General features: G+C 40.2%; 1 protein-coding gene across 1 annotated transcript; it reads right to left on the reverse strand.

Annotated features, from left to right (window-relative positions):
- Positions 1-26,135, reverse strand: ZNF41 (zinc finger protein 41). Its single transcript, XM_068962698.1, has 4 exons — positions 25,914-26,135; positions 13,108-13,228; positions 12,751-12,846; positions 1-2,393 (listed from the first exon to the last, which is right to left on the reverse strand). The coding sequence occupies exons 1-4, from the start codon at positions 25,983-25,985 to the stop codon at positions 358-360; spliced, it is 2,325 nt and encodes a 774-aa protein (XP_068818799.1). The 5' UTR covers positions 25,986-26,135; the 3' UTR covers positions 1-357.
- Between the last annotated feature and the right edge of the window lie 63 nt (positions 26,136-26,198).

Consider the following 26,198-nt stretch of genomic DNA (forward strand, 5'->3'; position numbering starts at 1 on the left):
CCCTTTATTCAAAAAGTGAAGCACAAGAGATTACAAGTCATCTCCTGGGGTCTCTATCTCTACCATCTGCAGGAGAATGAGAGTGTCTGTGTGAATCATGAAACCAATCAGGGCTATTGCTCAAATGCTTTACCAAAGTGGCTCCCTACACATATAATCGCATATCAACTTGTATTCCACCTGACTGAAGAATACTTGGCTTTGTTGACCTTCTGTTCATTTAAGCTATTTATAGTCTGTCATATCTACTCCCCCTGCGCAATGATTGCAGCATCAGGCACTCCTTGTCACCTCTGTGAGACAGCTGATGCACATCCCATTATGATTTCCAGCTGAAGGTATTTTCCGTCACTGGATTTATAGTTTTTCTGCACTATGAGTTTTCTGATGTTTAATAAGATTTGATCTGTCTGTGAAGGCCTTCTGACATTGTGTGCAAGCATAAGCTTTCTTTCTTGTGTGAATTATCTGATGCATACTTAGTGTTGCTTTCTGGATGAAAGCTTTCCCACATTTACTGCATTCATAGTGTCTCTCTCCAGTATGAGATTTCTGATGGATAGAGAGGCGTGACTTCCAGGTGAAGGATTTTCCACAATCACTACATTTATAGGGTTTCTCTCTAGTATGGATTTTCTGGTGTGTTATGAGATTCGACCTGTCAGTGAAAGCCTTTCCACATTCAGCACATATGTTGGGTTTCTCTCCTGTGTGAATTTTTTGATGCACTCGGAGTTGTGACTTCTTTGTGAAGCATTTCCCACAGTCACTGCATGCGTAAGGCTTCTCTCCAGTATGAATTCTATGGTGTGCAATAAAGTGTGATTTTTGGATGAAGGCCTTCCCACATTCAGGACAAGCATAGGGTTTTTCTCCTGTATGGATTCTCTGATGTACACTGAGTGTTGATTTCTGGATAAAAGCTTTTCCACATTCATTGCATTCATAGTGTCTCTCTCCAATATGAGATTTCTGATGTATTTTGAGGCGTGACTTCCATATGAAGGCCTTTCCACAGCCATTGCATTTATAGGGTTTCTCTCCAGTATGAGTTTTCTGGTGTTTAATGAGATTTGACTGATCACTGAAAGCCTTCCCACATTCGGCACACATATATGGCTTCTCTCCAGTATGAGTTTTCTGATGTGTAGTGAGATTTGTCCTATGAGTAAAGACCTTTCCACATTCTGTGCATATATAAGGTTTTTCTCCTGTATGAATTCTTTGATGCACATGCAGCTGTGATTTCTTAATGAATGATTTTCCACAGTCACTGCATTCATAAGGTTTTTCTCCAGTATGAATTCTCTGATGTGTATTGAAATGGGATTTCTGGATGAAGGCCTTTCCACATTCAGTGCATATATAGGGTTTTTCTCCTGTGTGAATTCTCTGATGCATCCTGAGTGCTGATTTTCTTGTGAAGGCTTTCCCGCATTCACTGCATGCATAGTGTTTCTCTCCAGTATGAGTTTTCTGATGTATACTGAGGTCAGAGTTCTGAGAAAATCCTCTTCCACATTCATTGCATTCATAAGGTTTTTCTCCTGTATGAATTCTCATATGTCTAAAGAGATATGATCTATGGAAAAAGGCTTTTCCACATTCACTGCATTTATAGGGTTTCTGCCCAGTATGAATTTTCTGATGTGTAATGAGGTTTGACCTGAGGGTAAAAGCCTTCCCACATTGAATACATATAAAAGGTTTCTCTCTTGTGTAAACACTTTGAGGTACCTCAATTTGTGGCTTCTGAATGAAGATATTCTCATCCTTATTGCATTCATGAGATTTTTCTCCAGCATGAATTCTCTGATGCTCAAAAAGATGTGACTCCTGGGTAAAGGTATTCACATATTCATATACATAAAGTTTCTCTCCAGTATGAATTTTCTGATGGTGGCTGAGAACTTGTTTGTGCTCAAGATGTTTTTCACATTGATTAAGTTCATAGGAGTTTGCTCCTCTATTAGCATTCTCATTCTTAGTAAAGGAAGAGCTATGTGCAAAATTGTTACCATTTCCAAAAATCTTATCAAAGTTCTTTGTTGCATTGCTTTTATTGTGGTTATGTAAATTTAAAGTATGCATCAAGCTTTTTCCAAATGTATCAAAGTTATGGAGTCTTTTAATTGAAGGAACAAGCCTGGTACTCACATGAATTATTTTTTCAATATTTTTATATTCATAGCCCCTCTCCTTAGTCAATATTTTCACATGACTTAAAGGGTTATTTTGGTTTTCTTGATTTCTTTCTAGCTGGTCATTACCTTGCCACAGTTCTTCTATAATGGAACACAATGAATCTTTTCCTATGGATTGACCAATTTTCTCACAGTGGAATGAAACTTCTCCAGAAAGTCTCTGTTGTTGAGTTTGCCCAAAATCCTCATCTAAAAAGAAAGAAAAAAATGAAAATGACTTCAGAACAGTTATCATGAAGTTTGGACAGGATGAACAAAAAAAATAGAAGAGTCCATATAACAATCATGAAAATTCTTCTAGAATACTTAATATATGCAAAACAATTATATACCATTTATGATGTACCAGGTACTATTTCCAAGTGTTTTACACAAAATAGCTCATTTAATCTTCACTAAACCCTAATGGGTAGCTATCATTATCAATCATGTTTTACAGATGAGAGAACAGAAGCACAGAGAAGTTATGTAACTTGCTGAAGATTAAATAGCTAAATAAGAGATGGGGTTTGAACCTTGGGAATCCATATCCACTATGTAGGAAGTCAGGACAGTGAGTAGGGTAATCAGAAGACGAAACTGAAGTCTGTTATGGGTGAAGAATGAAAGGAAGAAATATTTCAGAATGCATGTCCTTATTATATATTAGCTCTAAAAACTTAATAATCTCTCTGCTTCCTTTTGTTTTTCCCTCTGAACTATTATGAGCATCTCCATTAAATTTATAGTCCTCAAATACCAATTCCTCTATGTCTATAGGAAAAATATATGCTTTCAACAAGTGTCAAATAAGGTAAGCCATCCATCTATGGTAGAAACTGTAAGCAGTATCTATTCACCTCTTCTTTTATAGAAATAGAACATAGCTGGACTTTACCTTTATCAGTCTCACTTCCTTCTTACCAGTAGAGTGTGAGCAGAAGTGACATTTGCTGCACCTAGGCCAGGCCTTAAGACAGTGGGCAAATCTCCATTTCTCCCTTCCCCAGCCCAGAGGACTCAACAATGATCCAACATCAACCAACCCAGCTGACAACAATGGCCTAGGAGATGGCAGAGCAATAACTTGGAACATGGTTCCTGAATAACCCAACAGGATTGGAGTTGATTTGTTGAATGGATCCATTCACATGAGAATGCTTATGTAAGAGAGGATATAGCTATATTAAGCTTGTTGCTTTGCTCCTCTGTGCATATTCAAAATTTATTGCCCTTGATTATCAGCTGTAATTTCAGTACACCTCTAGGTATATAAATGAATGTCTGTTATGAATGTATAAAGCAGATATGGTACCACTCATACTGATACTCAATTTGGCACAATTCTGTTACAACATAAAGAATTAACACACAAAGGCTGACATTATTAACATTTCATGCAGTTATCTTCCCTTTCTAAATATAATCTATGGTCTTTTGAATTCCTCTGAGCATACACTTGAAGAATCCTTCTGAAAGAGAACAAAGTACCTTCCTCTGACTATCTCCCCAAATTCAATAAGTTTAATAAATATTCTCCATGCTTTGCTTCAGAAAAATTGAAGAATAAGTGCTCCAGTTATCAATTTATTGCCTTTTAACCCCGAATCACACTTCCTTGCCCACTCTACAAAAATGGATCTGAGTCTCTTTTCCTTTGGTAGCTGGCATGATGTTGAACCTTATCAACATGGGGTGATGGAGAAACACTGGAAGAAGGGGTTTTGCTTCCTGGTTCTAGTGAGCTCACTCAGCATGCTCCTCCAGCAAGGGCAGCTTGTTTAGCACCAGGCTCCCGAAGTGTGGCAGCTTCAGCAGCATCTGGCTCCTGATACACATGCAGTTTCCCAGGCACCCAGATCTTGACTTCTTTAGCACCCAACTCCTGCCGCTCCTATGGCTTCCCAAGAACCCAGCTTCTGCAATTCTTTGCAGCCAGAAGCACCCAGCACTTCTGGCACTCCTCTCAGATGATTTGCAGTGGAATATTTCCAATGAAACACTGCCCCATGATCAGCTTTTTCTGGAACCGGAGGACAGATTTCCAGCAAGTTTCACCAGTGCAGCACAACAGCAACTCTTCTGCCATGCCATGAGCCGTGGATATGCCCTCCCTATAAGGTCTGTATTCATCTGTAGGAAGCAGAGGAGGCTCTTCTTTGGGTGTTCCTTCACAGCCCTCGAGGTACTCTCACACACTAATCTGCTATTTCTTTATTCATTAGAGTTCTCTTTACTCTTACTGGCTAATCCTTTATTACTTCAATCCCACAATAGTCAATAATTAATGTTAAACTTTTCCTGTTCAAATTAGTATGTAGTTTCTTTCCCCGATTAGGCCCTAAGTTATGCAATAAGAAACTGGCTTTCTTTCTTCAGTGTAAGAATGGATTTTTAAAAAATTCTTTTTTCACTATGGTTTATCATAGGATATTGAATATAGTTCCATGTGTTATACAGTAAGACCTTGCTGTTTTTCCATCCTATATATAATAGTTTGATCTGGTAATCCCAAACTCCCAGTCCACCCCTTCTCCACCTGGCAACCACAAGTATGTTCTTTATGTCTGTGAATCTGAGAAGTAGGCTCTTAATTCTGGGAGCTTTCTAAAAACATACAAGTAAAAGCCTTAGGGGCCTACCTGATGGCTCAGATGTAAAGAATCCACCTGCAATGCAGGAGACACAGGTTTGATCCTTGAGTTGGGAAGATGCCCTGGAGAAGGGAATGGCTACCCACTCCAGTATTCTTACCTAAAGAACTCCATAGACAGAGGAGATTGGCGGGCTACAGTTCATGGGTTTGCAAAGAGTCAGACATGATTGAGCAACTAACACTTCACACAAAAGCCTCAGTTATTACACAGCCTAAAATCCTATGTTTTCCCTGAGTTCCTGTGGGATGGAGGATGAGAAAAAAGAAAGAGACATACATTCTGGAGTACTTAAGAGCCATTTCATGAAATAGTGAAATCTGATCACAAGGTGAAAATGTATCATCTGGATAGAGAGAGCACAGAGTAGGATCAGATTAGGGAAACACTATCAAATATGGCAGACATCAAGAAAACATTAAAAATGTACAGCAAAAGAATTAACAAAATGAAGAGACAACCTCTGGAATGGTAGAAGATATTTACAAATCATATATCTGATAAAGAGTTAATAGGCAAAATATATAAAGAACACACACAGCTCAACAGCAAAACAGCAAAAACAAAAAACCAAACAAAACAATTAAAATGGGCAGAGAAACTGAATAGACATTTTTCCAAAGAATCTGTGCAAATGACCAATAGCTACATGAAAAGGTGCTCAATATCAGTAATCCTCAGGGAAATGAAAAGTCAAAACCGCAATGGGTATCACTTCACATCTATTAGAATGGCCATTATCAAAAAGATAAGCAATAGCAAGTGTTGGCAAAGAGGTGGAGAAAAGGGAACCCTTGTGCACTGTTGGTGGGAGTATAAATTGGTGCAGCCACTGTGAAAAACAGTATGGAGGTTCCTCAAAAAATTCAGAGAAAACCCACAATTCCACTTCTGGGCATATATTCAAAGGAATTGAAATCAGGATCCTTTAGAGATATCTGCTCTCCCATGTTCATTGCAGCATTATTCACAACAGCAAGATATGAAAACTACCCAAGTGTCTGTCAACACTGAATGGATAAAGATTTGGTGTACATATACAATGGAATATCACTAATATCATACATGAAAATGAAGGACATTGTGCCATTTGCTACAACTTGGCTGAACATTGAGGGCATCATGCTAAGTGAAATAAGTCAGACAAAGACAAATATTGCATGGTATTATCACTTGTATATAGAATCTATAAAAGCCAGACTCAGAGAAACAGAGTAGAGTAGTGGTTCCTGAGGACTGGAGGGTGGAGAGAATGGGGAGATACTGGTCAAAGAGCACCAACTTCCAGTTACGAGATAAACAAGTTCTGGGAACCTATTGTGCAGCATAGGGAGTATAGATAATGATATTGCATCATAAACTTGCATGTTGCCTAGAGAGTAGATCTTAAATGTTTTTATCACAAAAAAGAAATAGTAACTGCAATAAGATGGAAGTGGCAGCTAACCTTATGGCAGTAATCAATTTGCAATATATAAATAAATCATTTATATATCTGAATTGAAAAAGTTGATAATATCAAGATGCTAATTACCTCTAAACTGATTAAATTTAATCACAATCAAAACTCACTTTCATAGCAACAAAAAATGACTATAAAATTCAAATGGATACACAAAGTACTTACAGTAGCCAAACGAATTTGAAAGAGAAGAACAAACTTGGAGGACTAATACTACATGATTTAAAATTTATTATATAGCTACAGTAATCAAGACTGTGTGGGAATGGTGTAAATACAGATGAATACTTCAGTGGAACAAAATGAGTCTAGCAAGAGACCCACACACATATGACAACTGATTATCAATAAAAGTACAAAGGCATTTCAGTTGAAAGGATGGTTTTTAAGTAAATGATGCTGAAATGATTGAATAGCTATGTGTAAAAACAAAAAACAAACACAAAACTTTGATCCATACTTTAAATCACATACAAAAACTAATGCAAAATGAATCATAGAACTAAATATAAAACCTAATTTTTCTGTGACCTTGGATTAGGTGAAGATTTCTTAGATGCAATACCAAAAGCACAACCCATAAAACAAGAAAAAAGATAAATTAGACTTTGTTAAAATTTTAAATGCCCCATGAAAGATATTGATAAGCAAATAAAAAGAAAAAAATTTGCAAAACACATATCTGATAAATAACTTTTATCCTGAATATATAATGAACTTTAAAACTCAACAATAAGAAAACAATGTTTCCTATAGAAACTAAGCAAAAGATTTATAAAAACACTTCACCAAAGAAGATATATAGATGTCAAATATTAGATATTATGGAAATGCTAATTAAAACCTCAGTAAGATACAACTATCTTACTGTTAGAATGGCTAAAATTTTTTAAATGGACAATTTCAAGTGCTGGTAAGAAACAGATCAACTGAAACTCTCATATATAGCTGGTTAGAATTTAAAATTGTATAGTCACTTTGGAAAACAATTTGGCAGTTTTAATAAAGTTAACATATACTTACTATACAACTCAGCAGTCTGACTCACAGATATTTACTCAAGTGAATGAAATCTCATCATCACATAAAATATGTAAACATATTTATAGCACTTTTATTCATTATCACCCAAACTGGAAACTATCCAAATATCCTTCAGATCATTGAAAATGGCAGAGTAGAAGGGTGTATGCTCATCTCCTCCTGTGAGAGCACTGAAATCACAACTAGCTTGCGGGGGACTGCCCGTGAAGGGTTAAGTCTTGGGAGCTGCTCGGCAGGTATGCAGAGCCTTAGGCATTGTTCCTAAGCTCCCTGTCCCGCCACCCTTGAAGAGTTTTTACAGCCCTTAAGGTCAGGGTGTCCTGCAACATGTCATAGAAGATAGATTACTTATTATACTCTGTACACAATGGTAAGGGTCTAGGGGTCTAGTGATTGTATCCTGAAGTTAAAAAATAATCCTGTACATGTCTTAAGTCACGTACATTATCCTATAAATACTATAGCCTAATAAAGAAAGGCATCAGCCATTTGTGGTCTGATCCTCTCAACCCCATCTTTTGTCTCTCTCTTATTTTTCTTAGCGGGGACGCTCCGTTCTCTCCCTGTGCAGGTGCAACTCTTGCTTGTGCTGGCCACGGCACTAGCTGTTAAACAATCATCGACAGGAGGACACTGGAACCCACCAAAAAAGATACTCCATGTCCAAAAACAAAGAAGCCACAACAAGATGGTAGAGGGATTGCAATCATGATAAAAATCAAATCTTATACCCACCAGGTGAGCAACCCACAAACTGGAGAACAATAATCCAAAGAAGCTCTCCCACTGTTGTGAAGGTTCTGAGCCCCATGTCAGGCTTTCCAGCCTGGGATCTGGCAAAGGGACTAGGAATCCCCAGAGAATCTCACATTGAAGGGCAGTGGGATTTGATTACAGGACTTCCACAGGACTGGGGGAAACAGATTCCACTCTTGGAAGGCACACACAAAATCCTGTACACAGCAGGACTCAGGGGAAAGGAGCAGTGACCCCACAGGAGACTGAACCAGACGTACCTGCTAGTGTTGGGGGATCTCCTCTGGAGGTGTGGGTCGGCAGTGGCTTTCTACAGGGATGGGGGCACTGGAAGTAGCAGTCCTGGGAGGTGCCCCTTGGTGTGAACCCTCTTGGGAGTTTGGCATTCGCCCTACCATAGAGCCTGTAGACTCTAGGGCTGGGTCACCACAGGCCAAACAACTACTAGGAGGGGAGCACAGCCCCCACCCATCAGCAGGCACCTGGATTAAAGTTTTACTGAGCACAGCCTGCCCACCAGAGCAAGACCCAGTTTTCCCCACCACCAGTCCTTCCCATCAGGAAGCTTGCACAAGCCTTTTAGCCTCATCCACTGGAAGGCAGACAGAAGAAACAGAACTACAGTACTGAAGCCTCCAGAATGAAAACCACACTCACAGAAAGTTAATCAAAAATGAAAAGGCAGAGGATTATCTCCCAGATGAAGGAACAAGATAAAACCCCAGAAAAACAACTAAACAAAGTGGAGATAGGCAACCTTCCAGAAAACGAATTCAGAATAATGATAGTAAAGATGATCCAGGATCATCCAGGATTTTGGAAAAAGAATGGAGAAGATGCAAGAAATGTTTACCAAAGACCTAGAAGAACTAAAGAACAAACAGAGATGAACAACACACTAGAAGGAATCAATATAGAATAACTGGGACAGAAGAATGGATAAGTGACCTGGAAGACAGAATGGTAGAAATCACTGCCACAAATATAGAAATACAGAAAAAGAATACAGAAAAAGAATGAAAAGAAATGAAGACAGCCTAAGAGACCTCTGGGACAACATTAAACACACCAACATTCACAATACAGAGTCCCAGAAAGAGGAGAGAGAGAAAGAACCCACAAAAATATTTGAAGAGATAATAACTGAAAACTTCCCTAACATGGGAAAGGAAATAGTCAACCAAGTCCAGCAAGCACAGAGAATCCCAAGCAGGATAAACCCAAGGAGGAACACACCAAGACACATACTAATCAAACTGACAAATACCCTTCAGTTGGTAAATGGATGAACTGTGGTACATCCATGCTATGGAATACTACTCAGCAATAAAAAGGAATCAAGCTATGGAAAACACAACAGTAGGAGTAAGTTTTGAATGCATCATGCTAAGTAAAAGAAGCCAGGGGTATGATTCCATTTATATGACATTCTGAAAAAGGCAAAACTACAGAAACAGAAAAGAGATCAGTATTTTCCAGGTCTGTAAGCAGTGGGAAGGAGTGACACAATAAAGGACCTGAGGTAATTTTTGTTCTATATCTTGATTATCGTGGTGGTTACATGATTGTATGCATTTGTCAAAACTCATATAACTATTATTATTATTATTTTATTTTGTCCACACTCTGAGGCTTGTGGGATTTTTATTCCCTGACCAGGAATCAAACTCAGGCCTTCAGCAGTGAAAGCATTGGGTCCTAGCCACTGAACTGTCAGGGAATTCCCCAAAACCCATAGAATTATTAATAAAAATAGACCTCATAGAATCATAAGATATGTTAAAAGTGGAGTTGCGCAAAGGTTATTTCAGACACACATTTGAATTGGAAATACATGGCCATGTTTTTTGTCTTTTTGAATGAACAGTTATATGTGAATAATATTAGGTTTTTTTTTCATAAAGCTAATGTCAAAATAAAAACATTTAAGGCAATGAAATCTGTCATTAGTATTTGAAGTGAACTAATAAAAAGAATGGAATCAGCAACTATAATCAGTAATAGAAAAATTATAATCCAGGCATAAGAAAATATGGAGCTGGTTTTGGATGGAACTCAAAGGGTAACAGGCAGGAAGGCTAGGGGTCTCCAAATGGAGGAAATAGGCTGCAAGTGTCAGACATTTTTTAATCTCTGTCTTAAGCTGCAAGAGGAAACAAACTACAAATGTCAGGTTTTTTTCCCCTTTCTATACAAATTTAAATCTGCCTGCAGTGCAGGAGACCCGGGTTTGATCCCTGGGTTGGGAAGATCCCCTGGAGAAGGAAATGGCAACCCACTCTAGTATCCTTGCCTGGAAAATCTCATGGACAGAGGAGCCTGGTGGGCTGCAGTTCATGGGGTTGCAAAGAGTTGGGCATGACTGAGTGACTGACACACAGACAAATTTAAAAGTGGCTGTCTTTTAAAATTCTGTGCTGCCATGACAACACCTGGTTCCACCTGAACTTAACTTTGCTCAAACGTTGAGCTTATGGAAATATTTTTCTTTAGCTATGTTAATGAATGTATTTACCCTAGACTCTGTCTTTCTTCAAGTCAGTTCCACCTAAGACTCAGAACCGACTTGACAAACCAATATGTTTTACTCATGCAAATGTTCTGTTAAGCTATGTTAATGAGACTACGTCTTTGCTTGGAAACCTGCCTTTCTTCAAGATTCATGTCAGTTGTTTTATGGCCCAGGACAACTCACCTTGTGCCAATATTATCTCAAAATGCATGTTGTGGGTGAGGGGCCTGGTGCCAGTCTCTGAGTTTTGAGACTTTTCCTTTCTCTAATTAGCAGCCTGCTCAGTTTAGCTTAGTCTCTCAGTCATGTCCGACTTTTTGCTAGTAGCTATATAACTTCTGGCTAAAGACTAGAAGCTTTCTCTATCTCTTTTATACTTTAATAAAACTTTATCACACAAAAGCTCTGAGCGATCAAGCCTCATCACAGGCCCTGGATTGAATTTCTCTCCTCTGGAGGCCAAAAATCCTGGCATCTTTAACGGCTCAGCAACAACCTTTCAGAACTAAGAAGATGGATTGAGAACTAAAAATATTTGCAAAAATGAAAAAGCAATAGGAACTGTAGAGTGATTAATTTAAAATGACTGAAAGATTTAAGAAACATTGACAGAATGTGACAAAAGTTGGAAAGTGAGAAGGGCTTCTGATATATGAGGTAATGATTTCAATTTCTAATATATTGAGTAGTAAGAGAAACATCTCAAGGGAACTTTCTGAGTAGCTAAATATAGTGCTAAAAAGTACTAGGGAAAAAAAGACTTGAGATGTCAAAAACAGAATCATCAGAATTTCAGGATGGATGAATCCTTGCATATATATAAGACTGGTGAACAGTAGACAGTCTTCATAGGGAAATCTCATTTATGAGGATAATGAGGAGATGCCTGGAAAAGTGGGAAAATAAAAAAAAACTGGATGCAAATCAGTGTGAACCAGAGTAAATTTAATCAAAACAAGGGGAAGATGAGCAAGGTCACTCAAAGGAGCGAAACTCAAGAGACCACAACAGGTCAGTGATTAAATGCTCAAACTAAGTACTGGAGAAATGAGAAATAAAAAATGAGATTCCACTTTATACCCATTGTTGGCCAAAAAATGAGAAACATTCAGGATGAGAATATACAATGATCTCAGGCAACCCCTCTTTTCTATACATCCCTGAGAAAATCTCACACTCTATAAAGGAAAATTTGTGTAGAAATGTATTGTAGAATTGTTTGTCTTAGATGGGTGTTAATGAAAACCTAGGTTCCACCACTGGACGAATGGTTCAGTAAGATGTGGTACTGGCACACTGTGGAATACTATGCAGCATAGTATTCTACTGTAAAAGACCCAGATGCTGGAAAAGATTGAGGGCAAAAGGAAAAAGGGGTTGGCAGAGGATGAGATGGTTAGATAGCATCACCAACTCAATGGACATGAATCTGAGCAAACTCCAGGAGATAGTAAAGGACAGGAGAGCCTGGCATGATGCAGTCTATGGGGTCACAAAGAGTTGGACACGACTTAGCGGCTGAGCAACAACCACAAGTAAACTCATACTTTAGGATTTAAGAGAATACCACATGAATTCAAAGATCAAATACATTAGATCTGTTACCAGTGGGAGGAGGCATAAGGAATGGATATAAGGAATTAGAATAAAAGGGAAAAAAATTAAAATACCTGAATGTACAAGGAAAGAACCTAAGAGGGTGGGAGTGGAGTAGGAAGAATAAAAGATCCCAGGTAAAATAGTTTCCCAGGTGGCACTAGTGATAAAGAATCCACCTGCAATGCAGGAGACATAAGAGACACGGGTTCAATCCCTGGGTCGGGAAGGTCCCCCAGAGAAGGAAATGGCTACCCACTCCAGTAAGATAGGGTACTATATATGTGCTGGTACAGAGGGTACAGAGGTTAGAGACAGCTCTTTTATCAAAAAGCAAAGAAGACAGTGGATACTGGTGAGAGTCATACTTGGGAGTTGGCCCTCGGGTATTAAAGGGGCTTCTGTCAACTCTCTCCAAGTGACCGCAAAAGTTTAGAGCCTTCAAGACAGGTTATCTTCAGAGCCTTTCAAAGGTTGATCAGCCTCTCCTAGAAAAACAGATCCACTCCGCATCCCCCATTTTCTCAGATCACACTCACTCACCTGAGCAGCTGTGATGTGGAGTTTCTTTCTCCAATGTCCATGACCCCTCTCCTTGCTCCAGTCTGAAGATGACCTCTGGTTTGGGAACTTGGTAACCTGTGAACAGGATATGATACAGGATTGGTTCCCATTAATTGGGTTTCTAGGCCTTTTAACCATGTTTCTATTTGTTCTTCAGGAAAGTAATCCCATTCCCTGGGAATAGAGTAATAATCACAGAAGTGTAAAAGGACTGAAGAATCTCAGGCAAATCAAAGATGACACCGTTACACACTTCAGATGCCCCAGAGCTGAAAGCAGAGAATGGAAGCAGCCTCTCTGAGGCCCCCAGAAAGTGCATAGGGCAGCTGTGCTTACCCACTGCACACAGGTGGCTGTAGGTCTCCAGTGTCACATCCCAGTACAGGCGCCGCTGAACAGGGTCCAAGTGCTGCCACTCCTCCTGGCTGAAGTCCACAGTGACATCCTCGAATGACACCTGTAAAAATACAGTCCCTTTCAAGATGACATGGTCACTGGGCGATGGAGGAAGAGGACTAGGAAGTTAGTTGTTTTTAATGATATTTACCATAATGTATCATGTAGGCTTTTCACTCAGCACCCAGTTTTGCATTTTATTTTGTGAGAAAAAAACACACTAAAGTATCTAGACATTTGCTATGTATTACATTCATTCATTTATTTATTCAGTCCCTGTTTCTTCAAAAATAAGGATTAAAATAGGCTCCCTTTAAGTCCTCAAGTTAATGTAGGAACTATATACATAATACATTTACTGGTTGATTATGTGCCAGCCAATGGCAATATAGAATTGACTAAAATAAAAAACAACTTGAAAAAAAAATTTGGACAACCAACATAAGAAGATATAAAGGGGTCTAAAAGGCATTTCAAAGCAATGTATTGAGGGGAAAAGCAAAACAATAAAACCTTTAATAGGTAACAGGAAAAAAAACATAGATGAATATCTTTATGATCTTGGATTGTGGAAAATAATTCTCAAACAGGATGCAAAAAACACTAACCATAAAGAAAAGATTGATATCCGTCTACAATAAAGTTTAAAATTTCTATTTTTAAAAAAGACCATATTATAAGAGAAAAAAAAGAAAATCCACCAAATAGAAGATATCTCCAGTAAATATTACTGACAAAGGGCTCCTATCTAGAGAAATGTAAAGAACTCTTAGAAACCAATTTTTAAAAAAGAGGCCACCTAGTAGAAAAGTGGGCAAAAGATTTGAACAAGGATTTTATGAAAAAAGAAATGCAAGGCATTAATAAACACAGAAAGAGTTCAACCTCCTCAGTAACCAGAGAATGTACATTCAAGTAATGAGTTACCATTACACAACTTCTACAATGTCTTCAATGAAGAAGACTGGCAATATCAAGGATGTGGAGAAAAAGTAATTGGTACAGCCACTGTGGAAAACAGTTCCTGAAAAAACTAAAAACAGAACTACCAAATGATTCAGCAGTTCCACTCCTGGGTATATATCCAAAGAAAATGAAAACACTAATTTGAAAAAATATGTGTGCTCCAATGTTCATAGCAGCACTATTTACAATATCCAAGGCATAGAGGCAACCCAAGTGTCCATCTGCAGAGGAATGGATAAAGAAGATATAGTATACACACACACACACACACACACACACACACACACACACATAATGGAATACTACTCAACCATAAAAAAGAATGGAATTCTGCCATTTGCAACAACATGAATGGACTTGGAGGGTATTAGGCTAAGTGAAGTAAGTCAGACAGAGAAAGCCAAATACTGTATGATATCACTTATATGTGGAATCTAAAAAAACAAACTAGTGAATATAACAAAAACAGAAACAGACTCACAAACATAGAGAACAAGTGGTTACTGGTAGGGAGAGAGAAGTGAGGAGGGGCAAAGTGATGGAGGCGTATATTGGTATGACCACATTGGAAAGCATTTTGGCTTCACCTGGTAATGTTGAAGCATGCATACAAAAGGACACAGTGATTCTATCCATGGAAATATGCTCAATTGGAATATTTGCTCATGTGCAACAAGAGGCATGTCCAAGGGTATTTACAGCAGCATTATTCAAAATGTATGTAATATTTCATGATAAAAAGTTTTAAGTTAACAGTAACATAATAGTATCTATTTTCTTTGTGGGAAAATATCAAGGATATTTTCTTAGTTGCTTTTACCTGTATAATCTCTAAGCATATACCACACACCCACCAACTAATCAAGACTGGTTTTTTGGTTAGGGAGATCTGTAGGACTGGGGGAGAGAACCATGTGAATGTATTACTTATTTAAAAAATAAGTTAAAAATTACCCATGGGTCCAAAATGGAATAGACAGAATTCTCCCTATTTCTGGTACTAAGTACAGCTATGATCTCTGGACATTACATGTTAAACGAAGACTATCAGTTGGAGAGACTTGGTTAGGGACCTTGGAACCTGAGGAGTGACACAGTGATGATTTCCCTGAGTTTTCTTTTTGTTCCATGTATCTTGGACTTGGTGATGGAGAATTTGGCAATCCAGAATGCCAAATGGTGCAGATAAAAAACAGCCTCAAGAAAGTCTGCTCTCTCTAGCCGAAGTACCAGGAAAGGGGCAATGTAACAAGGGAGAAAAATTTAGATAATTACTGCCCCATCCCCATTCCCATCAGTAAAGGCTAAACAGGGAGGGAGTCCTGGTTTTCATCCCTGCCTGGGAATAATGAGGCCCCTCTCTGACAGTGTAAATTTAGGCCACTGTAAATTTGGGGGGGTCCTGAACTTCTATCCCCAACCCAGTAATGAGGTGCCTTTTTTGTCTCCCCACCCGGATGGTGAAAGAGATAGTCTGGTGCGGAGCATGAAATTCCACATCCACCCAGCAGCAGCAAGATGCTTGTCCCCTCTGGGGTGTCAAAGGAGGCCAAGTAGGGACCTGAACTTCCACCTCCACCTGGCAGTAAAAAGGAGATTCTCCTTTTTTAAATTTTTTTGCAGAACAGTATTGGAGGGAGCTTGGTAAAAAAATAGGATTTAAATAGTATCCAGAATCTCAGAGTTCCCAAAATATCCAGGACATAACTGAAAATCAGGCATCATGTGAAGAAGCAGGAAAATCTCAACTGGAATGAGAAAAGGCTGAGATGACACAGATGTTAGAGTTATCAACAATTGTAAAGTAGCCACCATAAAAATGCTTCAATGTATTTAAATGCAAAAATAGTCTCATAATAAAAAAGGATATAAAGAAGAACAGAATGAAAATTTTAGAACTGAAAAATATAACTAAAATTTTAATACTCAATGGATGAGCTCAACAGCAGAACAGAGAGGACAGAGGAAAGAATTAGAGAACTTGATAAAACAATAGAAATGATCCAATCTGAAGAACAAAAAGAAAATTGATGGGAAAAATTGAGCAGCGCCTCAGGGAAATCTGAGACTATAAAAAAAGATCTGGCATTCATGTCATCAGAGTCCCGGGAAGAGGAGAAAGTATGGGGCTGAAAAATGTTTGAAAAAATTACAGCTGAAAATTTCTCAAATTTTGTAAAAGATATAAACAGAGTTTCAAGATGCTGAGCAAACCCCAAAAGCATAAGCCAAAGAAATTATACCAAGACACATTATAGTCAAACTTCCGAAAACTTAAAGACATAGAAAGAATCTTGAAGTCAGCAAGAGAGAAATGATACCTTACCTATAGGGGAAAAATACACTGACAGCATCTGAAACCATGGTAGAGAGAGGTGGCACAACATTTTTCAAGTGCTGAAAGAAAAGAACTGTCCACTCTGAGTTTCATACCTGGCAAAATTATCCTTAAGAAGTGAAATATCATGGCAAATAAATACATAAAAAGATGCTTAGCATCATTAATTATCAAGGAAACACAAATCAAAACTACAGTGAGATACTACCTCATATTCACTAGGATGGCTAGATCCAAAAACTCAGATAATAACAAGTGCTGGTAAGGATGTGGAGAAATTGAAAACTTCACACACTGCTGGTGGGAATGTAAACTAATGTGGCTGCTTTAGAAAACAGTCTGGCAGTTCTTCAAATGATTAAACAGAAATTCTACTCCTAGGTGTATGTATACTTGAGATAAACGAAAATATATGTCCACATAAAAATGTTTACAGGCAGTATTACTTATAATAGCCAAAGGGTGGAAACAATCCAAATATACATTGGCTGATAAAGGAATAAACAAAATGTGGTACACTTGAACAATGGAATACTATTCAGCCATGAAAAGGAATGAATACTGATACATGTTACAATATGTCCATGCTACACTTCTTCCCTATCTGCCTACTTACATATATACCTAATGAGCTATCATATGGACTGGTGACTTTCTACTTTATTCAGTGGGTTATAACCTATTATTATCATGATTTATTTATGCTGAGTGAAAGATGTCAGACACAAAAATCACATGTTATATGATTCAATTAATGTGAAATGTCCAGCATAGTGAAGTCTATAGAGACAGAAAGCATATTAGTGATTGCTTAGTGTTGGAGGAGGCAGGGAGGTGAGGTGGAAGAGAGTGATGGCTAAAGGGTATGAGGTTTCTATCTGAGGTGATGAAAATGTTCTAAAATTGATTTTAGTGATGGTTGCACATACCCATAAACATATAAAAAACACTGAATTGGACACTTTAAATGAGTAAATTGTATGGTAGGTGAATTATATCTCAATAAAGCTGTCACTAAGAAAGAAGACACAAAGGGGGAAATCAAGATATTCTCAGATGAAGGAAAACTAAGAAAATCTGTTGGCAGCAGATGTACCCTTAAAGGAAGCTTTTTAAATAAGAAGGAGATGATAAAAGAAGTCCTGCAACATCAGGAAAGAAGAAAAATGGAAAAAGAAAAAATATGAATAAATACAATAGACTTTCCTTTTCCTGTTGGGTTTTCTAAATTACATTTGAAGGTCAAAGCAAAAAGTATAACATTTTTATGATGTGGATCTCCATGTATATAGAGGAAATATTTAAGATATTAGTAACAGGTGAGGGTAAAGGGACTTAAAAGGGAACTAAGTTTTCTACACTTCACTCTAACTGATAAAATGTAAACACCAGTAGAGGCCTATACAGTGATGGAATAATTCTGTAATTATTATACAGGAATCTACACATGTGTAAAATGGCAGAGAATAACAAGCACACTGCAGAAATGTCAATTTCTTGCTTGTGATAATTGTACTCTAGTAACACAGGATGTAAGCATTGGGGGAAACTGGGTAAAGGGTTACATGAGACCTCTCTGTACCATCTTCACAACTTCCTGTAAATGTATAATTATTTCCAAATAGAAAGTTTTAACAAACTACTAAATTATCCTCAGAAAGACTGCAATAGGGGCACAGCAAAAAAAAATCAAGATGTTATTAAAAAGGAGCCTTCACAGGGGTTCCCTGGTGGTCTAATGGTTAGGATTCCAGGCTTTCACTGCTGTGGCCTGGGTTCAGTCCCTGGTCAGAGAACTGAGATCCTGCAGGTTGTGCAGCACAGCCAAAAACAAAAACAAACAAACAAACAAAAAACAAAAGGAGCATTCACTTCTTTCCTGTTTATCTGCCTACCTGTGTACCTACCTATTATAGGGACTGGTCACTTTTTTTTTTTAATATAAATTTGTTTATTTTAATTGGAGGTTAATTACTTTACAATATTGTATTGGTTTTGCCATACATCAACATGAATCTGCCACAGGTATACACATGTTCCCCATCCTGAACCCCCCTCCCTCCTCCCTCCCTGTACCATCCCTCTGGGTCGTCTCAGTGCACCAGCCCCAAGCATCCAGTATCATGCATCAAACCTGGACTGGCGATTTGTTTCTTATATGATATTATACATGTTTCAATGCCATTCTCCCAAATCATCCCACCCTCTCCCTCTCCCACAGAGTCCAAAAGACTGTTCTATACATCTGTGTCTCTTTTGCTGTCTCGCATACAGGGTTATCATTACCATCTTTCTAAATTCCATATATATGCCTTAGTATACTGTATTGGTGTTTTTTTTTTTTTTCTGGCTTACTTCACTCTGTATAATAGGCTCCAGTTTCATCCACCTCATTAGAACTGATTCAAATGTATTATTTTTAATGGCTGAGTAATACTCCATTGTGTATATGTACCACAGCTTTCTTATCCATTCATCTGCTGATGGACATCTAGGTTGCTTCCATGTCCTGGCTATTATAAACAGTGCTGCAATGAACATTGGGGTACACGTGTCTCTTTCAATTCTGGTTTCCTCGGTGTGTATGCCCAGCAGTGGGATTGCTGGGTCATAAGGCAGTTCTATTCCCAGTTTTTTAAGGAATTTCCACACTGTTCTCCACAGGGACTGGTCACTTTCTACTTTATTCAGTAGATAATAATCTATTACTATTATGATTTCTTTTGCTACTCAAATTGTCCCAGATTTGACCAGAGGGAGCTCCTTAAAAGTGGCTCCTGTGTCATTCTGACATGTTCCCATCATTTGAGTGCTTCATTACTTCCAAGCATAATGAGTTCTTCTATAATCATTTTGTACTTTTCTCTGTTCTAACCCCGGAGTAAGTCATTTCTCCAAGAAGTTTTAGTTCCTATTAGTGACAAATGGTAAATCAAGGTGTGCTCATTGTGCCTGGCATATAATCGTCCTTTCAGCACTCAGAGCATGGAATGTTTTTCCTTATATGAGACTGCCAACTAATCAATATAGAAGAAATGATGGAATCAGAAAAACACCATTAGGAAAATAGCACAGTTATTAATTGCTACAGGCAAGAATCGTTGCTTGATGCTATAATCAATGGACAAAAGCATGAGAAACAGGATATTCACATAGTCCCAGAGTATTTTCCCACAAAATTTTGGGTTGGCCAAAAAGTTCATTCAGGGTTTTCCACAAAAGGTTGCAGAAAAACTTGAATGAACTTTTGGACCAACCCAATAGTTATTAATTACAAAGAGAAAGATAGTAACTTATTTAGTACCTGACAGGCAACATCTTAGTCAGGTGATCAAAGTTAACATTATCAATAAAGGACAAATTAATACTGAATGCTTGCTGATATGACACACTGAGAACATAGCATCATTTCTGTGATATTCCTGACAAAAATGAATAAACTGAATCTAATTATGAGGAAGCAAGAAACAAACCCAAAATGAGGGACATTCTTCCAAATGATCAGTGTCGTGAAAGTCAAGGAAGGGCTAGAACTCTTTCAGAAAAGCTAAAGGGACATGAGAACTAAACACAATACATGTGCCTGGATTGGATCCTAAATCAGGCAGAAATGCCAAAAAGGATGTTTTGTGACAATTGGGGAAACTATTTACAAATGGTATGTTAGTAGAGAATTGATGCTTTCAAACTGTGGTGCTGGAGAAGATTCTTGAGATCCCTTGGACTACAAGGAGATAAATCAATCCTAAAGGAAATCAACCCTGAATATTCATTGGAAGGACTGACGTCTAAGCTAAAGCTCCAATATTTTGGACACCTGATGTGAAGAGCTGACTCACTGGAAAAGACTCTGATGCTGGGAAAGATTGAAGGCAAAAGTAGAAGGGGGTTACAGAGGATGAGACGGTTAGATAGCATCACTGACTCAATGGACATGAATCTGAGCAAACTACAGGAGATAGTGGACAGAGGAGCCTTTGCGTTCATGGGGTCACAAAGAGTCAGACACAACTTAGTGACTGAACAACATCATACACATAAATACATAAATTGAGAAGAGAAAGCAAATGTGACAAAATGTTAACAGTGATTTGGGGTGAAAGGCAAAAGAACCAAGTTTCAAAATGATCAATGCTTTAAAACTCAGGAGAAAACATAGGTGAACATTCGTTTAAGGCAAGGATTTCTTAAACAGGACAGAAAATGCACTAAGTATCAAGACAAGATCTAGTGATTCAGCTATGGGGAAATGAGGAGCCTTTATTCATTGAAAGATCCTTTGTTCTTTGGGGGCCCTTATTAGTAAGTGCGCAGGGACACAGAGCAGGCACAGAACTCAGAGTACCTGCTCCACCACCAGCAGCTCCAGAGGGAGATCCACAAGCACTGGGCCATGCCCAGCACTTCTCCACCCACCAGTTCTCCCGGGCACAGCCTCGAAGGTTGCCAAGAGGAGGAAATCCACCGGAGCCTCTAGCCACACACCTGACCTGCTCTCCCTCACTGCCCAAGGGCACTTACCCAGGGCAAGTCCCAGGGTCAGGCTGGAGGGAAGCTCTCATTCTGCCTGCCCACCCTCCTGATCCTTGTTCTCTTGCCTGTGACCTGAGCCAGGACAGACTGGGAGGTGTGTAGGGGACACAGGGGAGGAGCCTCAGATGTGGGGGAGGGGTGGCTACTTGCCAACTAGGGTGGAAAAATTTAAATATTCTACCATTTGGCATTGTTAAACATTAAAAAAAAAACTTTTTTATTGAATGATAGTTAATTTACAATGTTGTGTTAGTTTCAGGTATACAGCAAACATATATATATATTCATATACATGTATGTATTATATATGCATATATGTATTCCTTTTCAAACATTGTGAAACATTTTAACAACTCTGACAGCCCAAGCTGGCAGACAAAAAGACCCATCTTCACCTGTCTCTCCCTCCCTTGGATTCACACAGGGAAAGTGTACAAAGATCTTGCCAGGCACAGATGCCCCACTTCCATCCCTTTCCCCACCAAAATAAGACACTTTTTCGGACTCTACCCTGGCTGGGAGGGGTTATGTGAGGTGATGGACAGGTGGTTTTGGAGCTAGCAATTAGCATACAAAGTTGCTAATACAGACCCATCCAGATTCTAGCCTCACCAGCCACATATTAAAAGGTATGGTTTTCTGGCCCATTTCCACCATGGAGGATGGCCTGTGTCTCTGCCACCACCAGAACCCCTACAAGGACTTCCTCATCCTATGTGAGGTTCCCTGCTAAGCCCCTGATGGCTCACCAGTGAACCACACAGCAGTGTCTCCCTTCAGGGTCATCTGTGTCCCAGAACGCTCTGCACTCTCAGCCCTGGGGCACGCTATGCTGCCAGGATCCGTCACTCACTGCCCATTTTGTCCCTGGCCATCTGCTCTGTCCCACTCTGCAGTCAGCCTGCTGGGGCTCAGTCCTCCAGCTTCAGGGCTGCTCTCACTCCTGCCCCAGCACACTTCTCCATCACCTACTGTGAGATGATCCTGCCCTTCTAAACCCTATCCCAGCCTAGCAGATGCATTCTCAGGGCACTTACTAGGCTGCCTGAAAAAGTGCAATGTAGTTCACTCTGCCCTTACTCAGGGCTAGATACCCAACTTCTCTGCATGTTCCTACTTAGCTGGGGGTGCCCTGGTCTTTCCTGCTCTCTCTGGCTGTTTCCCTTCTCATCAGGTTGTTCTCTGTGTACTCCTCCCTCTGTCTTTGCCTGCTTACCCTGCCCACTCCTGTCCCCTGACTTCTCCGGCTCCTTCTACTGGCTCTTGTTTCCTCTGCATGGTCCCCATTCTGACTCTTCCTTGGCCCCTGTTTACTGTTCCCTCTAAATGTTTCTTGTTATTTCTGAGTGTCCTCTGGTCTCTTTCCTGATGCCTCTTGTTTATTGCTTCCTCTGATGGTCCCTTGTTTCATTGTTCCATGCCTCCTATTTCTTCTTCCCTCCGACTGATCCCTGGTGCCCCTGACTGTCCTGTGTTCCTTTGGCAGCTGTCCCTCTAGCTGATCCTTAGTCTGTGGTACCATTATGGTTGTGCCCATTCCATCTGACTGCTCCCTGGTCCTGATGAGGCTTTCTCATTCCTTCTACTTGACACAGACTGACTGCCCTTTGAGTTTTCTGACTTCTCTCTAGACTCAATTCTTTCCTGTCCCTTAGGCTGTCCTGGAATGCATTTCTAATATGCTCTCATCTGATGCTCCTGTGTCTGGTCCATGGACCACACTCTGTGGAGCACTGGTCTACCCGGCTCCTAGTCTAGGCTCTTGATCATCAGTGTATACTACTTCTGTGTGCTCTGTGACACTGTACTTTCATCTTCTCCATCATTTGCATTATGTCTGACCTTCGGGTCCTTTGACTGTTTCTTGGGCAAGGTGAACAACTGTCCCAGTATGCCCAGGACTTTCCCTGTTTTAGCACTGAAGCCTCACATCCCAGGAAGCCCCTGTTGCCCTATCCCTCTGGAACTCTGGATGTTCCCTGGCTCCTGCAACTCTCTATTAACCCCAGTACCCACTACATGGGGCCTCTGGCTTTGGGAATGGATACTATGCCTTTCAGCTCTTCTCTAGTCTCTCTAGTTGTTTGCTAGTAAGTCGGGCTACTATCCAGGTACACTTTTGATGCCCACTGTGCTGTTCCCTAGTCCTCTGGTCAGGCCCCAGAACTTCTAGAGCACACCCAGCACAGCTTTGATGTTCCCCAGCCTCAGTGACTGTTCCTTATTGCCCCTGGTGCCCTTGGCTACTCCTCAGCTTTGGAGGCCCCTTTCTGTCTCTCCAACTGTCCCATGGGTTTGTCACTTCCCTGCTCCTCCAACCTGTTCCGCAGCTTCAGCAGCTGGTACCAGCTTCCTCTGGCTGCTGCCTACTCCCAGGCTCGTCTTTCCCATTTCTCCCCATTTCCTGTCCCCCGATACCTGTGCCTTTCCCCACCCCCTCAGATTTTCCGTCTGACCCCTGGTATCTTTGAAGTGGCTTATCTGGCAGGCTGTTACCCAACACACCAAACATTTTTGTTTTTTCCATCTAGCTGAGTTTTCTGTTTCCTCATCCCTCTGCCTGGTCGCTGTTCCCTCTGGCTGCTATCTGATTCCTCTATCTCCTGGTCTCTCCTCCTATTTTGAAATCTTTCTGATTGTTCTCATACCTTCCGGCTCTTGCGTGCTCCCCACTATTAAAACTTCTCCAGCTTAGACTACTGTTTCTTGGTCTCTTTGCTGCTCTCTGGCCTCTGGCTCTTGTTTTTCCATTGCCTCTGTTTGTTCCACTGCACTCCCACCTGTCTCCTGTGCCCCTTGGCTATCTGCCATCTGAAGTATGTGCACCATGGTCCCTCTAGATGTTCCCTGGGCTATTCCCTATCTCTCTTTCTTTTACTGACTCCTCTTCATGTTTTTCAGCTTCAGTCACTATTTCTTAGCCCAACTGGCTGTTCCTTACCCCCGGGGACATTTTTATTGATTTCGTGGTATCTCTGCCCATTTCCTGCTTCTTGACATCTAATGAAAAAAACTAAGAACTTAACAAATAAATACGTGAATAAATAACATTCACCAGGGTCTTTGTCATTTCCATTTCTTCTTGAACAGGGGGCATAAATCTATGGTTGGCAACAAAAACCTACTATATATCACAGGCAACTCTGCTCAATGTTATGTGGCAGCCTGGATGGGAGGGTGGTTTGGGAGAGAATGGATACATGTATATGTATGGCTGAGTCCCTTCACTGCTCACTTGAAACTATCACAACATTGTTAATTGGCTATACCCCAATGCAAAAATGTTTTTGGTGTTAAAAATATAAATCAAATTTAAAAATAAGTCTATGGTTGGGAAGGAAGACACGAGTCTTGTGCCTTGCAGAGACCAGAATCATTCATCCAGAAATTTCCACACATTGGCTGGGCAAGGGGCCATGTGCAGAAGGACTGGGGAGGACCACATTGCTGTGACCCCCAACTCGTGGGTCTGTGACTGATCTGATGGAGCAGAAACCAGACAAGGACAGTTTTCCAGAGTGGAAGTGCCCTACTGTTAGGCAGCAGTTTGTTTATCATTCAATGTCCCTATACATTTTACTCAAAATATAACTTCAGTGATTTGGGCAAAAAGATTTAAATGTAAGAATTTCACCATAGCAGTTTTCATCACAATAGAAAACCTCGAATGCCCTAAGTTCACATACAATGGACTGGTTAAATGATAGTTTATCCAAAGGATAAAAAGCTCTTATGTTATGTATCAAGTGAAGAAAAATATTTACTGTCTAGAAAATTATACTGAAGTGCCAACTTAAAAAAAGGAAACAACCAAATACTACAATTTCATTTTTAAACTTGAACTGTATTGTGTATATGTGTGTGGTATGTATGTACACTCTCAGCCCCACATGTGTATATCCACATACCCACATACATGCACATATAAAGGGAAAAAACTATGGAAATAAGCTAAATGCTAACAATGGTTAACTTTGACTAATGCTGAAATTACAAGCAATGTTTTATTTTCTTCTATTTACTTACCTGCATATTCTAAATAATGAAATTATTAAATAATAAATATCAAAATAAGTTTTAAAAGCTTAATGTTATTCTAATGACCACATGATCCTGAGCTCCTGTGACAACCAGCCTGTCCCCAGAGTTGACAGTAGACTCAGGATAGTTGGAAGCTGTGGGGCAGGGTCTGGCTCCCTTGTATTCCTCTGTTTACACAATTTCCAGGGAACTTTTAGTGGGAAAGCTGGTCTTGGCTGGAGTGTGGTGAGGGTGGAGGACACAGTCAGGAGACCTGGTACCAGTCCACTGCTGTCACTCAAAACCCCAGGGGCCTGGGCAAGTCATGTACCTTCCCAGGCCACTTTATTGATCTTTGAGAGGAGTAGGAAGAACCAGAAGGGCCCTAGAGACTGTGCTCACCCTACTACCCTGCCATCCTCTAAGCTCCAAAAAAGGGGACTTTTCTCCCTAGATCAGGATAGAGGCGGAATCAGCAAATCCCCGAGGATCAGCTGAGTGTATGCACAGAGCCAATGGGTAGTGGAGGGTCTATGCTGGGCATCAGGGATAGTGTCTCCATGGCTGGGGCCAGTGGTCACTTCTAGCTGGATCTTACCCACAGACACTCTGCAGGGAGCTGCTTCCCCTTCCCCCAGGCTGTGCGGCTGACCTTCCATCCCACCTTTCCTCCATCAGCTGCATCATATTTTCCACTGAAACAGGAAGGGATCTGGATGCAGGACACCAGCCATGTGGTGCTCACCCTCAGCAGGGGGATGGTGATTCATTTCAGGGGCAGCAAGTCTGCAATTTGCCCCTCCTGTCCCCACCCTAAGTCCCTAGCAACAGGTCAGAACCATCTCCTCACTGAATGAACTCCTGCCCCTGAAGCCCTCTCCCTCCTCACCTCACACATGCTGCCTTGTCCCTCTGCAGCCAGGTCTGGGGACCACTGGCGATAGCTCTGGTTGGCTGGCATCTTCTTCAACCCTTGGGCTCTCTTGCTCACAACGCTGCTCTTCTTGAGACCCTGAGGCCAGGCTGGTCGGTGGACTCAGTGTGAGCTTGTGGAGCTGGAAGGAAGATCCTGCAGCCTTCACTATGGGGTCTGGCCCAAGGGCTCTGCAGAGATTTCAAAAAACCTGGAAAGGCAGTGTCCATGTTGTCAATCATTCAGCATTCAGCATTCAAC

This window comes from Capricornis sumatraensis, chromosome X, assembly GCF_032405125.1.
Source record: "Capricornis sumatraensis isolate serow.1 chromosome X, serow.2, whole genome shotgun sequence".
Taxonomy (NCBI): domain Eukaryota; kingdom Metazoa; phylum Chordata; class Mammalia; order Artiodactyla; family Bovidae; genus Capricornis; species Capricornis sumatraensis.

Coding starts and splice junctions, on each gene's coding strand:
- ZNF41 (XM_068962698.1), bottom strand. CDS start 25,985: ATGCCAGCCAACCAGAGCTATCGCCAGTGGTCCCCAGACCTGGCTGCA. Junction 13,229..25,913: donor GACAAGGCAGCATGTGTGAG/GTGAGGAGGGAG, acceptor GTATTTTTACAG/GTGTCATTCGAGGATGTCAC. Junction 12,847..13,107: donor CAGCCACCTGTGTGCAGTGG/GTAAGCACAGCT, acceptor TCCTGTTCACAG/GTTACCAAGTTCCCAAACCA.